We start from the raw sequence: 17,387 nt of genomic DNA, 5'->3' as shown, positions 1-17,387 counted from the left end.
GGATCTTAGTCCCCTGACCAAGGATGGAACCCACGCCCCCTGCGGTGGGAGCACAAAGTCCTAACCTCTAGACCACCAGGGAATTCCCCATTTTTTAATTGATTTTTAATTTCTGTGTGGCTTTGGCTTATGTACATGCCAAAGTGGATTTTCCTTCTTCTGAAAGACTTGGGCAGTGATAAGACTTCTGGAATTTTCTGTGACTCACTCAGGAATATATCTTAAAACAACAGTAAGAAAAATTTAAAAATTGTTAACACTTTAATTGTATAATTCATAAAAATATTCTACTTATACAAACTAAACCTTAAAGATATGGCTACACTCCTTTTTGACCACCATATCCAATCCTAAACTCCCTTCTCTCTCCCCAGAGGAAGTGAATTCAGTTACCAGACTGATGTGCAAATTTCCAAAATTTTTCATGTTTGTGTGTATATATATACATTATACATATGTACTATATATATATCAAACATCATTTTTTACTAAATTGTATCATGGTATGTGTGATTCACTGCTTGCATTTTTCACTCAACTAAATGAAAACTGACCACTTTAACGGGGACAAAACTCATTTAAATATTTAAGTTCTGGTTCATAAAGCTCTTAACTTTATGAACAGGCATTGGGAGAATTGAGAATAGTCAGAGAAGTCAGCAGAGGCACAAAAGAACTTCCACACTGAGCTAGCCCTAGAATTTATCAGCTCGTTGTGTGTCTGACAGTGGCACCAAGGAATGCGGTGGGTAGTATGGGCTGAGATCAAACTCCAGGATTAGAGACATCCTAAAACATTCCCATTATCCTTCATGCCCCATGCTGCAACTGTCCTCCACAAATGTATCAGGCTTCTTAAGAACCTATTTCTATTTCCAACTTGCTTCATCTTTAGGGGCTAATGAATTCAATGAGTTATATCTGTTATGAGAAAGACATTTGTATCCCCATTGCCACCATCTGATCTAGAACATTAGCTGGGTTTTGTCTCTTATCTTCATATATTTTCACAGATATCAAAAGAGGATTTTGCTTAAGGGAAATGTGCGTAGACATTCTCTTGTTGCTTCCATTTGCCATGAACAGTAGAGGGAGGGATTAAAGTTAGGAGCCAAGAGTAAAAGCATCAGAACTAAACTGGCTGGCATGGAGGTACACGGAACCCATGATTTTCTCCAACCTCTTCCCAAGGCAGATGTCACACACCTCAGCCAGGATCTGTAGCAGCTCCCCAGTTTGGAGAGGAACAAGAAAAGGAACAGAGCTGGTAATGCCATGTCTCCGGCAAGAAAAGCCTCCCTTGGGTGGTATTTTAGGACATTAGCTCAGGCTGCCTTGTCCTCAGTCATCTCACTGGCATTTAAGTAGCCCCTTGGGTTACAGATCATGGCAGGTGCTGGGAAGTAAAGAAGGCCATGCTAAAAATACCCAGCCTCTTCTGGAACTCGGCTGGCAGCCGGGGTTCCTTCCTCCAGTGCCAGGACCTTAGAAAAAGAAGAGAGAATTTCCTTCACCTCAAGCAGCAAGAAAGGTCTGGCTCTCTCCTCCACTGAAGTTACTGAGGTGGAAATAGTCCTCTGGAGAAAACATACTCAAAGATGCATTTCTACTGAGAAATAGCAATTTCTAGTAAATTAAGAGAACAGGCTCTCTTAAGGAGAAGCCAGGGTCCCAGTAGAAAACACTTGGAGAGAAGGATTTTGCTAGTCAGGCCAGAAAGGGTCTTTACAAAAACAATAAAGTTCACTGTCTACTTTCAGTATCCTAGATCCACCCCCTAGGCCTCCAAACCAAATCATCTCAACTGAAAATGAAGTTGTTGGCAGTAGGTGGACATAGGCACAGGAACAAAATTTTAGAAATCCCGGTTTCGACTTGAGCTAATTCAGCGGCCCTCCTAGAGCCTGGATGGGTGGGAGGCAGACCTCAGTTCCAACAGGAGGCACTGGGGTTGTCCACATCCACAGTATTTTTCATTAGGTTTCACGGTGTGCAGAGTAAGCGTGGAGCTCTGCTCACCACTTGGGAGGCTGCAGAGATCACTTTCACATATGTTCCTGTTAAGGACATCAGTGGAAACTTGAGAACCAAGTATAAAAATATAAAAATGAATAGGTGGCATCCAATAGAGAAGAATGTAGGCATTGCCAGGAAGCAATGATTAAAACCATTCCAAAGCTTCGATATGGCTCCTGAGGCTGGCTCAAGTCTCTGGAAGCCTGTAGATGCTTTCATGTCTGCCCAGGCTATGGCTTGAGGAAGCACTAGAAGCTGTCCTGACCACATATTTTGTCTTCATTTTCCCCCAAACATACGGCCTGGATTGACTGGTTACTCATTCCTTTGCTGACCCAGAAGTTTTGAAAGAAGGAGATGTAGATCTCTCACAATTACTTCAAACTCTCCCTTTGAACAAAATCAGTGTACTAGCCTGTCTCTGTGAAGATGTCCTTCTTGTCCAATCTTGGGCCACAAACAGGAGAGTAGGCAAGGTTGCGTTGGCCCAACCGTCCTTTTTCACCAGGTTCTCCCATCAGCCGAGAATGAGGGTGCCTTTAGGAGCCTGGGCTGCAGTCCTGAGCTGGCCCACGAAGGGTGAGACACTCCTTCAGTCCCAGTCTCATTACTATCACCTTTTAACCATGTTCATATGTAGAAAAGACCTCTGGTGGTCCCCCTCTCCTCTCCTCTTCACCTTATAATGTGTTGCTTTTAAATATGGAGTCAAGTATTCGTATAAAAACAGGTTGGGAATGGTTAATGAAAAGAGCATAATTGCTGGGGGCTGGGGCATCCACATCCTTGCTCCTGCACAGCCACCTCCCAGGTGGATGATCTTGAGTCATCACCACCTTTGGTTTTCTCATCTGTAGAGTGAGGATAATAGCACTCAACCTGATGCTGTCATAAGGGGTTGTGAGGAAGAGAGAATGAACTTGAAGGTGCCTTCTAAACTTTACATCCATAGGGAATAGTGCCATTCTTGAGACAGCTAAATTTCACATGTCGGCTCGATTAAACCTATACATAGTTGCTGCTGTTTAAAGAAGATAAGATGTAAGGCAGGAAAACTTATGGCCTTTTTTTGTACTGGGAGAACCATCTTGCCTGTGCAGACCCTCCAGGTAGCAAGAGTACTCAGGGGCCTCGCTGCAGAATCAGGACCAGCTGTGTGTCACTAAACAATGAAGGAAGACATTCACAATGGCCTAAAGACCTTTCTCAGAGCTCCAAACCCTCCCTGGAAACAGGGCATATTTTCCTCGGGTTCTTGATGGTAGTACCACAAACCCTCAAGAAAGAAAACACTCCTGTGTATGAGAAGAACATGCTGTATCTTGTTCCATGGGACATGACACGCTGCATTCCAAAACCCAGTGCAAGAAGCAATTGTCTGTCAACTTAATTACAGATTCTTCACTTTCCCTTAATCGCTTGAGTCAGCACTGTGGACTCTGGGGGAGTCATGGTACACAGGTAGCGAGGCATTGCTGCTAAGCAGTGTGGGACTATCAGGTAATTAGGGTTTTGTTTTGTTGTTTTAAACAAACAGACCCTGATGTACATATTCAAGTGAGTCTTTCTGTTAAAGGTGCCACATTAGTAAGCTGTGCTCATGTTGACTCTTTTCTAACCAAATATTGGGAAATGTAGTCTGATAAGTATGGGTGCTCTAATGGGAGGAAAGGGACAGTGTATTTAACATTAAAGCTCTCCTAGATGGGCTTCCCTGGTGGTGCAGTGGTTGAGAATCTGCCTGCTAATGCAGGGGACACGGGTTCGGGCCCTGGTCCGGGAGGATCCCACATGCCATGGAGCAACTAGGCCCGTGAACCACAACTACTGAGCCTGCGTGTCTGGAGCTTGTGCCCTGCAACAAGAGAGGCCACGATAATGAGAGGCCCACGCACCGTGATGAAGAGTGACCCCCGCTTGCCACAACTAGAGAAAGCCCTCGCACAGAAACAAAGACCCAACACAGCAAAAATAAATTAATCAATAAACTCCTACCCCCAACATCTTCTAAAAAGAAAAAAAGCTCTCCTAGAAAACCTGCGATATGTTCCTCACAGCTATAGGGGGGCCCAGGCAGCATTTGGGACCATGGTAACATAGGTGGAAAAACATATTAAATGACCCCCAGAAAGAGGATTTTACCCTGCAATATACATAGATGCTTTTCCTGGAGGAAAAGATCCATGTCCTTACCCACCTTCCCTGATCCCATGAACTCTGGTTAAATGCCTTTCACACAAAAGGGTTCAATAAATATCTGTGGAACCTTTGTCCTATCCTATCACAATACTTACATTCATTCTTCAGAAAGTAAAACATAGAGTCCCTATTTTGAGTGGAAATAAGTCTTTTGAGCGTAATTTTGTTATGGTTCCTTCCCAGATACTGTTTCTCCTGCTTACTTGTGTGGTTAATAGCCAAGAAACAGTCATTCAACAAACATTTATGGGGAGATGACTGAATACCAAGCACAGGAGAAATCTCCTGGAAATACCAAGGACGTTCTTGGTGTTCACCCAGAACCTCTGGACCAAGGATCCTGTGCAGGCTCCCACACCACCATGATTTGGTCCGTTTTTTAACTTTCAAGGAACACAAACTCTCTCATGTAACCTCAGGAAAGAAAGGGGGTGATTATAAGGACCCCTGGAACTGAGATTTGGTCATCATCTCCCAGTCTTTTTCTTTCAGTGGTGCTTCTGTTTATCTTGGTATGTCTACTCCATTCTCTTTCTCTACAACCAGACTTCTCTGCTTCCTCATAACGTAAATGATACATGGCCTATTGTGGTATATTAGTCAGGAAAAGCTAGTTATGCTTCGGTAACAAATAGCCCCCAGATCTCAGTGGCCTAAAATAGCAAACTTTTTATCTCACTCATACTACCTGTCCACCAAGGGTTAGTTGGGGAGAGAGGGAGAGCTCTACTTATCACAGCCATTTGGGAACCCAGACTGACAGAACAGCAACCACCTTGAAAAAGAACATGGTAAGGCATATACTAACTCTTATGATGGCCACCATAAGTCACTTTGGTGCACATTTCTTTGACCAAAGCAAGTCAAATGAAAAAAAAATGTCAAATGACCACACCTAACTTAACTGGGTGGGGATGTGCAATCCTACCAAGACCTGACTGGGAAGAAAGCCCAAATATCTGTGACTAGCCTTAATCACCCTCATACAAGGCATCTCTGGCCCAAGATTGCAGCCCCTTTTTTTTCCAGCAGCCTCAGCTACTGATTCATATTTTTTTATGCTCCTTAGTTCAAACTACAGTGAAAGAGAAGCAGAGGGACGCAGTCCATCTCTGCCTGACAGGCCACAACACTAGGTCCCTGGTTAGCCTATGGATCTGTCCTTAGGTCACAACCAATCAGGTGGGGAACAGGGATATACACCGTATCCCATGGCTGCCTAGCCCACCCCTCTTGGTGCTATCCAGGGACCAGGAGATCTGTCCAGTACAGAAGAAATTGTTGTTTAAGTCACAATATTTTGCTGGTACTGGCCCTTGATAATAGAAAGGTCATGGATGATGCAGTCCATGAAGCTGGGTTGAGTCTGGCTGATTGAGATTCATGGGGCAGAATCTTAACAGTAGTGAAATGGAAATGACTGAGTCCAGTTAACCTGCTATGTTAACCCACCAGTCTAGGGATATGGTACCAAGGGATTTTAAAAATTAGCTTTGTGCAGCTCCATTTCCACACTGGACATCACAGTCTTTGACCTCTGAACATAGCCCTAGGTGAGAGGGACAGTGAGGGGAAGAGAAATGGATGGCTTCCGTTTACATAATAAGACCTGAAAGTCTGAACCTGGCATTCAAGTCCCTTCACCATATACCACCCACCCCATCTATCTTTCCAGTCTTGCGTCCCAGTTCACCCCCAAGTGAACCTACTGTCGGACCACCATCAAACATTCTCTTTTCTTCCCTTGGCTCATACAATGCCCTCCACTCTATCTAACTGCTGTCCTTCCGCTAAAATCAGTTTAAAAACCACCACATTTCAGAGAAGTTTTCATCTGTCTACTCTGACCTAGTCATTTCTATTTCTTCCTCTGAATTTTTATAACCTTGCTCATGCTGGAACACCTGGATGGCATGGATGTATCTTACTTTTTGGGGGCCCTGGAGCCTGGTGCCTGCCTGGCATACAGCAGGTGCTCACCAGTGGTATGTTTGAATGGATTGTCTGTAATACCAGTTCACTTAAGGAAACTTTAGCGCGTTCCTCTGCTACATTTGGCACAATGGAGAAAAGTCAATAATATATGGTCCCTCTAGGAGTTTCTCTTAGTTCAGTTGCCTCATTTTATAGATGAGAAAACTGAGGCCCAGAGAGAAGTGACTTGCCCTCTGCCACCCAAGCAGCCACAATTTACAGAGCAATTTGCTGTGTGCTAGACAAAACACTTTTCATTCTTTATCTCATTTTCATCCTCGTAACAATCCTACGAGGGAAGAATTTGTACACCTACTTTACAGAAGAGAAAACTGAGGCTTAAAGAGGTTATAACATGGTTAAGGAGGTCGCCAGGCCAGGTTTGGATCCCAGGGTCTAACTCTGGGGTCTCTATTCATGCCCCCTGTGCTGAGCTCCAAGCTGGGGAGTCAGCTCCCTGTGGTCAACGCATCTGTGTATCACCCATAGACCTTGAACTTCGTCAGTGCCCGGCTCACATCTGGGGATTAAAGGGTCCTGGTGAATTTCTGTGCCATGCAGTGCCTATGTACACAAATCTAATGTTCTGACCATCAGGTCAGGGTATTTTTTTCCCCTCCTGGGCAGTTGGGTTAGCGAAAGAAACCTGATAAAATCCTGGAGAGGAACTTGATCGTTCTCTGAAGGACTTACAAGTTGTTTGGCCTGCCTAAACTGCTCAGATACCGTCCGGGGAATATTCGGTATCCCTGTAGTACAGGTTGTGAATTATTCTGCAGGGACTGTTAACAAGACCCTCACCAGCTCTGCCTCAGCCAGTCTCAAGCAGGGCTTTGGGGCAGCCCCTTTCTTCCCCTCCCACCAAAGCTCTGAAAAGAGCAGGCTTTTCCCCAATGGGGCCGGGAAGAGCAAGAGGTATAGGGAAATCCTCCTGCCTCTAAGCAGAGCTTACTCTACAGAACTGGGCCTGTTCCCTCCTCAGTTATAGCTGTGGATACAATGACTTGGCAGGGGTAACATTTATCACATGTTTTGGCAACCTAGTACCTGAATGCCTAACATGGAAAGAGACCAACTCCCTAAAATCAGGGTAAGAAAAATGATTAAAAGTTAGATATAGAAGTACCTCAGGGATCATCTACACCCTTGGATTTAAAGATGAGGGAACTGCAGCGCCAAGGCTAAGTCACTTGTCAAGGTCACAGAGCTGCTGGTGATAGAGACCAAAGACCAGGTTGCCTGTCTAAACTCAAGGGTCTTTCCCCTTAAACTCACATGCACCCACCTACACACCAACAAACTCACCCCACCCTTTGCGGAAGTGTGGCAACACAGGCACACGCAGAACTGAGTCAACTGGGTCCTCTGTCCCTAAAGTATACGACTGTCCCTCCTCTGGGGGACAGGGCACCGCATAAGAGATTCTCAGACATTCTGTCCCGTACCAGCAGAGGAAGTCTCAAGAGCAGCACCCCAGGCCTTCCTCCCAACTCTTCCTTTCTCTGCTCCAATTGAGTTTCCAGAACGTGAGAGCCCAGGCCGATACCCGGCAGTCTGGGAGCTGCCGGGAGAAGCGCGGGGCGGGTGTCCGGAGCGCACGGGCCCGGGCGCCGGGTACGGGGCCCGATGCTTAGCGCGCCTGGGTCTGGCGGCTCAAGGGGGCGATAAGCATCCACTACCTGCCCGTCTCCTCCGGCCTCCTGGGACTCGGGACGGCTCGACTGGGGACCCTAAAGGCGGGGCATGGACCCTGGGAGGAGGAGTGGTGGAGGGCGGAGGGCAGAGCTTAGCGCCTCGGCCCCGGCTCGGTCCCCGCGGGGCCCCGGTGCCCTCTCCCCGGCGTGCAGGTTTGGAAGGCGGCAGGCCTCGCCCGGCCGCCGCCTCGGCTGCTCGGGTCCCCATATATAGTCATATCCACCGTCAACTGGGAGGCCGGCAGGCAGCAGCGAATGGGCGAGCGGCCCCCGCGGGAGCAGAGGGGAGGGCGCAGGGGGCGGAGGGAGGAGAGGGGGAAAGGGGGCAGGAGAAAAAAGCTTTTCCAAAAAAGTATTGGCTGTCTTGAGGAATGCGGTCGCCCCCTTGGGAAAGTACATATCTGGGATCAGCAGGCGGCTGTGCGCTCGCACTCCGGATCGGCCTCCCCACCGCGCTCTTGCCTCCCCGCTCCCGCCGCCGCAGCCCCAGGGCCGCTCGCCGCCGCCGCCGCCGCCGCCACCATGGACGCCATCAAGAAGAAGATGCAGATGCTCAAGCTCGACAAGGAGAACGCCTTGGATCGAGCGGAGCAGGCGGAGGCCGATAAGAAGGCGGCGGAGGACAGGAGCAAGCAGGTCTGCCTGAGCCTTTCTGGCCCTGCGCCGGCCGGTCGCCCGCGCTGCGCCCGCCAGGGGCCCCCGAGCCCCGGGACCCGGGCCTCGCACCCCTTCTTGGCCCCTCATTCCGAGGACTCGGGGAGCCACCCCACTCCAGGGCGGCTGAGAAGGGGGAAGGGAAGAGCGAGACTCTGGCTTATTCTAACTTTTTGTCTCGTCTGGGGACGCTTATTTACCTTTTCTGGTTCCCAGAGCCCGTGAAGCCCCTTCAAGTCCTAGAGGCACTTGATTCTCAGGATGAGAAATCAGTTTTGGATTCGGGGGCGGGGGAGAGGAGGAGGGTTGAAGGGAATCAAGTCCATAAAGTGTTAGGAGTTCTTCTGGACTTTTTGACTGGGGAGTATAAAACATTCAACTGGGAAGGTGGGGGGTGCCCGCGAGGGAGGGGGAAGGGACAGTCATACAGTTTGTTCCTAAAAACAAAGATGGACAGACTAGAGAGTACGGCGGGCCGGGGAGACGGGGGCGTTTTTCTGCACCCCCAAGTTGTGGGCTTGAGCCCGCTGAGACCTCCGCAGGAGTGTCTCCCGGGGACTGGGGTGGGGTGCGGAGTGGGCTCCGGGCGAGAGGAGGGTTACCTAGGGACCCTTGAACCCCAACTCGGCGGCGCCTCACACCCGGAGGGCCCCAGCCAACCCGGTGCCCGTGTGTTGTGTGTGTGTATGTGTGTGTGTCTAACACCCGGTCCGTGCCGGCCGCCCGCGCCCGCCCGCCGCCGCCCCCCAGCTCGAGGAAGACATAGCGGCCAAGGAGAAGCTGCTGCGGGCGTCGGAGGACGAGCGGGACCGGGTGCTGGAGGAGCTGCACAAGGCAGAGGACAGCCTCCTGGCCGCCGATGAGGCCGCCGCCAAGGTACCCGGGGCGCGCGGCGCGGCGCACGAATGGCTAACTCTGTCTCTCTCTCTCTCCCTCCCTGTCTTTCCCTTTCTCTCTCCCGCTGTCCCTGTCCTTCTGGCTCTGTGCACCCACACCCCTCCCCTGCGGGATCACGCTGCCTGCTGCACCCCCCCTCCCGTCCCCGTCCCCCACGGCCAACTCCCAGCTGGAAGATGAGCTGGTGTCGCTGCAAAAGAAACTCAAGGCCACCGAAGATGAACTGGACAAATACTCTGAGGCTCTCAAAGATGCCCAGGAGAAGCTGGAGCTGGCGGAGAAAAAGGCCACCGATGTAAGTGCACGCACACACTGCCTCCCTCACCTCCTGCCCTGGTGGCCGCTCTGGGGTCACCACAGGGGCCAGAGAGCAATGGAGGAGGGTCACCTCCTCTTGCTGGAAACGCGCACACAGCCTGCCGTGGCCCAGAGCACTGGATGCTGCCTCCAACTGCTACTGCACACATTCATTTTTATTTCATCCATTCCTCTTTCTTTTTCTCCTTCTTTCCCCCACCCCTGGGGGTGGAGGGGGGGTGGAAGAGAAGCTGGGAGAATACAGTAACTGAAATTGTATTCTGGAGGTGAACCCTGCTCCACGGTGGCAGAAAACCTCCGAGGTGTCATCACCGAGGTTTGTGCAAACAGAATGCCTAGTTTTCTCCACTTTCTTTCCTTTTGCCATCTCTGGTGGGTGGCAAGGCCTGGTTTTCGGTGGTGGGTCTAGTCAGGACACAGACTAGAGATGGCATTGAAAAAATGGCATGGTGCTACTTAGAAGGCTAAGCTTGATGGTGGGCCACAGAAACACTTGAGGCCTCCTTACTCATTAGGGAAGCTTAATCCAGCCCTTAAGATCTGCCTGGGAAGACGATACTTGCTTGGGTCTGCAGTCTGAGGGCACTAGATCCAGAAAGTAAGCTGGGAGTTATATATAGCTCAGTGCTTTATATGGTATAGTGAGCTAGCTGCCCCCGACTCTCCTGCTCACCCCACCCCAACCTGTCAGCCTCTGACAACCACCACATAGTTTCAAGGATGATGCACGCACCACAAAAGCTCTGCCAGCATTTTGTCCACTGCCCTCTGGAATCCTTTGCCTCTTCTGCTGCATAAGTCAAGACAAGCATTAGATTTCCAAAGGACCGACTTCTTTTCACACCGTTCTAGAAGCTAATTAAGCCTAGAGGCCCAATTAGGAAAGAATTTGTTGGGAAGTTGGTAACAATTTCAAGAATGTATGAGCACCAGGGAAAGCTATGCCCAGAAAGTTGAACTACCAAGTGCAACAGCAGAATTTTTTTGTATGAGAGTGAAGTGTAAATTGCTGGAGGGTCTGGGTCTTGAAATCAGTAAAGGCTTTCTGTGACATGAAAGGCACGAAATGTAATCTCCGAGTGTGCTTTGTAAATGAGAGATCCAGACACAGGACATTTAGAATCTGACAAAAAGAAAGTTTCAGTGAAAAGCAAGGTCCCTGGAAAGGGGGTTCAGGGAAACACTGATTTAGGTAAAATATTTAAGTAACAAACTACCTGGCTTTAGAAAAAGAGCCAAAAAACGCATATAACTGTGTGCTAGTTTTGTGTGATGTAAATCAGATGTCTGCTCCGTATATGGTTAAATGGAGGATGTCTGTCTCCCCGAAATTCTCCAGCAGGACGTTTATTTAGCTTTTTCAAAAGAGCCGCTGATAGATCAAGGAGAGATATTCCTTATAAGGAAAAGAATGCAGAGAATTTGAAAATAGCCCAGTAAGACTGAAAGCAAGAGAAGGAGAAAAATCTACTACGATTCTTAAGGGGAAAAAATCATAATTATTGTAACTATGTGGTTCTGTCATGTCTTTATTGAAAAGTCTTGTTTAATGGTGCATTGGAATGAGGTGAGGCAGAAGTGGCAAAGAGGATATTTAAAGCTAGCTCGGTGGGGGAGGGCGGAGCCAGGAGTAGGGGGAGGTTTTTGAAGCCGTGTTCTTTTCTTTCCACTGGAAAACTATCCCTAATATGGTACACTTTTTTTTTTTTGGTAGTATATTGATCATCTTCCCCTTTAAGACATTTTAGGGTGTTTGGAATCTGTAGGGATGTGCAAGACGTTTGTGAAGAAATGCTATATTTAGAGTGATTCCTAGCTAGTAAAAATAGTCAGGACTTGAGGAGGAAGAGACAGATGTCACTAGAGAAAGGTAGGAGAGAGGTCAACTTCCTGAGGTAGAATTGTATTACATTTGGGATTAGGACATTGCACTATTACTCACCAATGTAAAACATTTTCACATTTTTCTACTACTAAAAACATTTTTCTATTAATTTACCAACATACTTTACAAATCCTATTCCAGAATTGGGCTCTTCCTAGCTTGAAAGCTTGTAATTTGCAAGGTCGGATCTCTGATGGTTTTATTTTGAATTTTTTGTCCTCCCTCCACATAAGTGAGGCTAAAGGGGATCAAGTGCTCCATTTTCTCTCTGGCCCAGCCCCTTCCCCAATAACTGTGATGTCTCTGACATCACATCTTTTTATTCCCTGTAGGGCTTTGCTTTCTAAATCAGTGATTCTCAACCCTACCTAAACAATCACCTAGGAGGTTTTAAAACTTAAAATCCAGGCTGTACCCCAGGCCAATTAGAATCTTTGCCAGCGAAACGCAGGCATTAGTATTTGTTAAATACCCAGGTGATTCCAGTGTGCAGCCAAGGCAGAGAACAACTGTCCTAAACTCTTGTATAATGACATCAGCGTGAAAATGAACTCACCTGAAACTGACTTTCCCAGGTGTTTGAAAAGCAGGACATTAAGTCACTAGTTGGCTGCTTAGAGAATTTGCACCTGTCCAGCAGTTTCTGCGTCTCCTGGAGGCTCCCAGATGCCCCCTTCCCCCACCCTCAAAGTTGGAGGCCCCCAGTCTGTACTTTTAGGGAAGCAGTTGTGACCTCCCTCCTGACTAGATGAACTGTGTGGAAACAAAGCTAGAGGCTCCACCTACAGGATGTGAGGGCCCATGCTGGGCTTTGTGAGAGTCTCAGCAGAGGGAGGCTGTGAGAAAGTCCATAGCAAATGAGTCAGAAAAGCAAGGAGCTTCCTCATTAGGGCTTTGGCGTAGGAGGGGGTTGTCAAGTGTGTTTTCTTTTTCTTCATTATTCTCACACAAACACATAGGAACTGACTTGAAGGGCCTTCTGTGAGAAAGGTGAGGAAAGAAAGCTGTGAGACTTAGAAGACATTTAAAAACGTAGCCAAAGGGGAGAATTGGCAGAGGGTGGTTCCCAAAGATTGTGTCCACTTTGGTTTTCATCCAGCTGTAGCCTTCCTTGGTGTGCCTTTTAAGACATCTCAGTCCGGCCCAGAATTGGTCAGATTCCAGAAGATCTCAGAGTCTGATCTAAAACCAGAGAAGGTTGTAACTAGAAGGGACCCTTGAGATGACTGTTTTTGTGAAAAGGAAAGTAAGTCCCAGATAGGATGGCAGGCTTGAGGTCCCACAGCTGGTTATAGGCCGTAGCCTGATTCTTAAAGACAGTGCCTGCGTATTTATTAACGCTATCATTTGAGTTAACTACGTACAAGGTATTGGGCTTAGTGCTTTCTGTCATTTCATAATCCTCACAGCAGCCCTATGAGAAATGTACTACTATTAACCGTGCTTTTACAGATGAAGTCAAGTTGTTTTCCGTCACACAACCAGGAGAGAACCAAAAGCCAGATTCTAACCTAGGGAGACAGCATTTAGGAGGTTTAACCTCTATGCAATATGTTAGTGGTTTTCCCTTCATGAGTTTGGAGGTAAGGAGAGTTGTTGTGGTTAGGATCTTGTGTTCTGGGGTTCTTTACATCGAGGAACAATCCTTTCGGGGTACATTCAAGCCCCAAACCCCTCACCCGTCTTCTCTCCTTCCTGGGCATGGGAAAACGGGCAGTCCCGAGCGGAGCGCTCCCGCCGCCAATAGGCGGCACCGTCGCCCTTTGCAGCCTAATCCGTTACTCCGGGTTCCCCACGGCGCAAGAGAGGGGCGCTGGGAGTCGAAGTAACAACCACAGCGCGTTGGCCACCCCCTCCCGCTCACCAGGTGCCCCGGCAGCCTGCGCACCGCGCCCGTCAGCGCCACGGCCGCAAGCATGCGCGGTGCCTCCCGTGGATGGCGAATTCCCGGGGTCCGCGGCGCGCGCCCCGCCCCGCCCGCTGGGCCCGCCCCCGGCGCTCGCGCACCCGCCTGCGGTTCGCCTGCGCAGCCTAGGAGGTAGCGACTTCCGGGCTGTGCCTGGGCCGCAGGGGGCGCTGCCGTCGCGCGCCGCGGCCTGGGCGGGGTGGCCGGGCGGTTGGAGTGCGGCAGCAGCAGCAGCGGCGGCAGGAGCGCAGCAGCCGGCCTCTCCCGCCGCAGTCCGCCAGCCTGCCGGCCCGCCGCCGCCCGGCGCAATGGCGGGGAGCAGCTCGCTGGAGGCGGTGCGGAGGAAGATTCGGAGTCTGCAGGAGCAGGCGGACGCCGCGGAGGAGCGCGCGGGCAGCCTGCAGCGCGAGCTGGACTACGAGAGGAAGCTGAGGGAGACCGTAAGGGATCCACCCATCACCCATCCCCGGATGCGCCTTCTCCCCAGTCGGCCCCACCGTACCCCGCAGGGCTCCCCGGAGCCCACCTTCCCCCGCCACCGCCCCCCCGCCTCGGGGCGCACCTGGGCCCGCAGGTGTCGGGCTCTGGGGAGGGGTGCTGCCCGTTCACTTCAGCCCCTTTCGTCTCGCTGGTCTAAAGAACCGAGGGAGAATTAGGAGTGGTGTTGAGAAGGTTCTGGAAGCAGCTCTTTCCCAGAAGGGAGTCTATGTCTGGGGTGTTTGCGTTCGGCTCGGCGTCTCGGGTCCCCCGGCATGTGCCTTTTGCGCTGCTGGCGTTATTTACTCGGAGAGTGGGGACGGAAGAGGTCCCTCCTTTTGGAAATCCGTGGTTTTGGGAAGGGCGCTAACAGGTCATGTCTGAGGCATTGTCTTGCTTTGGGGCCCGGGGATGCTAAACTCCCTCAAACCTGTTTAGCCTTGGTTTCTTGAAAGCCTGTTTCTGTGGGGGTGGTTGAGACACTGACAGCGCGTGTTCTGACTTAGTATGCGGCTCTTTGCCCTTCCCTTCCTTAATAATCCCTCCTCCCAGGTTCTCCTGTACAGGTAGATGTTCCTTTGTTACCGAGTCTTGAACAAGTTGGCTAAATAGCTACGATTATTGGGTGTTTTCTTCCGCCGGCTTCCCCTCCCCCAAGTTGAGTGTAATACCTGGCTTCCTTCCTTTCCACTAAGGTAAATGCATCCAGCACACTGGAACAGAATTTCAGAGGTAGTTAAGGCATTTGCTGTTTGTTGATTTTTGAGTGTGTGTGTGTGTGTGTGTGTGTGTGTGTGTGTGTGTGTGTGTTTTAAATCAGGATACTCAAACACCTTGGGAATTTTATGACAAGCGCTCATGTGGGGTCCTTCTGTGCTTAATAGAGGCGTATTCTGAGTTGAGAGGTGTATGTAATAGTATTATGGCTGGCTGCAGAAGCTATGAGACCTGTTTTGCATAAAATACCTAGAAGCAAATGGGTCCTCTTGAAAGCAAGGCCTAACTAGATGAAGTTTCAGATAAAATAGGCAGGAACCAGGAAATCAATAGACAAAAGATCATTTTCTGTAGAGGACAAGACAGCAGAGGTCCCATGGATGTCTCTGAATTTGGCTAGGCAATGAATGAATTCCGACTCCCTCTCTGACTAGCTATCAGTTGTCCTTGAACCATTAGAACCAGTAGAACATGATGATGGATAAGAACAAGAACTCTGGGCCCAGGCTGCTAGGATTTGAATCATTTAACTTATCAGTCCCTCAGTTCCTCGACTGTAAAATGTGGGTAACGGTAGTGCCTGCCTGTTGTGAGGATGAAAAGAGTGTGTGTAAAGAAGTTGCAGTGGTGCCTAGCACACTAGAGTAAGTGCCTTGCGTCAGCTGGTATTAGAACTGCTCCACTTCGGCATCGCTCATTGCTCCTTTGATTTCACTTCACCAGCTATCAAAGGGTCTTAAAGATGGGCTGCTCGTTTCACTACATCTTAAAACACTCCACTTCAATGCTTCTAATCAATTTTTTTTTCTTTTTTCAACTTGAACGGAGAGAGGACACAGGCAGGCTGGAAGGAATGTTTGATGGGTCGAAGTGGTATATTAGTGGTGGAAGTCGGTAGAACTCCCCTCCCCCTGCTAAGAAAGGGAATATGTGGTCCTGTACAGGAGAGCCTCTTATGGACTGTTGGCCTGGTGATTGATGTTAGACACAGAAGATAAATTTTATGAAGGGCACATTGTTACTATTTTACTCACCTTATCTTTTGGGCTTAGTTTTTTGTTTGTTTGGTTTTTTTGCGGTACGCGGGCCTCTCACTGTTGTGGCCTCTCCCGTTGCGGAGCACAGGCTCCGGACGCCCAGGCCCAGCGGCCATGGCTCACGGGCCCAGCCGCTCCCCTCCGCGGCATGTGGGATCTTCCCAGACCGGGGCACGAACCCGTGTCCCCTGCATCGGCAGGCGGACTCGCAACCACTGTGCCTCCAGGGAAGCCCCTGGGCTTAGTTTTTATGACAGTACTCTTCCTGGGCCAGTTGGGTAAAGATAATGCTTTCATTCTTTTCAAAGCTTTATATTAAAAGTGGTTTAGCTTCAAAAATTTTTAAGTGATTTTTGAAAATAGTCTATCCAGATGATTGGATGGGCACAGAACTTTTTATGACAGCAACTTGAGGACTGGGTCAGACCACTGAAGAGAGAATTTCAGATTGAGAGGTGTTCCTAACTTATGAAACTGGAACTTAAAGGTAGCTAATTGAAGGTGGTTTCTTGGTAGTTGTCAGGCGTAGCTGTGACTTAAGCTAGCAGTCACAGTTTCTCTTGGCAGCAAAGATAAAAATTTAGTGACAAAGTCATGAGCCACTGCAAAAAATATTTGGAGGGTTGGCCCTAACTCACATTCTCAAAGACTCAGACAGGCTGTAGTTAATTGGCCCTATTACAACCAGCACTTAACTTTGGAAAAAGCAGCCATCCTTTTTTTTTTTTTTTTACTGGTTTGTTTTTCCAAGGTGTGTGGGCCCTTCAAAATTTTGGAATGGAGCTACTTTGCTTGATGTAATGGTTGACTCCAGGTCTTGTGACCCACTAGGGTTTTGTTTGTCTTTTGTCCTTATCAAAGGAAAAGAGGGAGCAAAGAAGGCAGTCTGCCTTCCTTCTTTCTGGATGGTACACAGCAAACAAGGGGACTTAACAGTTGCAGCCTGTAAGTTCTTAATTGGTAACTTTATTAAATCACAGGAAAAAACAATTTACAAAAATTCCCAGCCCTTCCCCTCTTTAGAGTTGGTAAATATTTCTGAGAACAGGAATCTAAAAGTGCATTTTGTGCTCCCATTGGCCCGCCTGGGGTGGCAGTAGCTGGAGTGTATATATACTCTGGTTTTCTGCTTTCATGTGTAGGCAAGGTGAAGGCACTACAATGCCCTGTTCACGTCCCTTCTCACTCATTACACAAATATGCCTCGTGAATTATAGGCTTTGGTGCAGATAGAGAGGTTGTTTTTAACTCTTATCCCTGGGAGTGCCCCTTTATGTTATCCGTGTTTTTTTCCCCTTCCCTTACCATATAAGGGCAGAAGTTTAACTTGGCTGTAGTGACTTGGGTCTTACACAGTAAACTGGGTGAAACTTTCTCTGTACAACTACAGTTCGCATGAAATAAAAAGGCCTGACCTTTGATCATCCCATGCAGTACTCCAGTTCAGGTAGGACTTTGAACATACATTCCAGAGGATTTATTTTTAGGATATAATATTATTCTCCTACAATTATTTCTTCTTAATTGTCCTAACGGAAATACTTGTTTTTAAAGTAAAAATCATTGCTATTTTTAAATTGTCTTTAGTTATATTGGCTAGAACATCTGGATTT

General features: G+C 48.6%; 1 protein-coding gene across 21 annotated transcripts in view; it reads left to right on the top strand.

Moving 5' to 3' along the window:
• The first annotated feature begins 8,104 nt into the window (after positions 1-8,104).
• TPM1 (tropomyosin 1) overlaps positions 8,105-17,387 on the top strand; it is a 28,357-nt gene continuing 19,074 nt past the window's right edge. For 6 of the 21 annotated variants that reach the window (XM_067029723.1, XM_067029724.1, XM_067029730.1 and 3 more), the window contains exon 1: positions 13,719-13,983. In XM_067029723.1, coding sequence (XP_066885824.1) covers positions 13,852-13,983 — 132 coding nt within the window. In that variant the 5' untranslated portion in view covers positions 13,719-13,851. Of the gene's footprint in view, positions 8,520-9,287; positions 9,414-9,603; positions 9,730-13,718; positions 13,984-17,387 lie in introns of those variants that run through there. The other 15 variants (XM_059058553.2, XM_067029720.1, XM_059058557.2 and 12 more) reach the window with 6 other exon arrangements.

Source organism: Kogia breviceps, chromosome 3, assembly GCF_026419965.1.
Source record: "Kogia breviceps isolate mKogBre1 chromosome 3, mKogBre1 haplotype 1, whole genome shotgun sequence".
NCBI lineage: Eukaryota > Metazoa > Chordata > Mammalia > Artiodactyla > Physeteridae > Kogia > Kogia breviceps.
The sequence above is the reverse complement of the archived record's forward strand: the minus strand, read 5'-3'. Positions and strand labels throughout refer to the sequence as shown.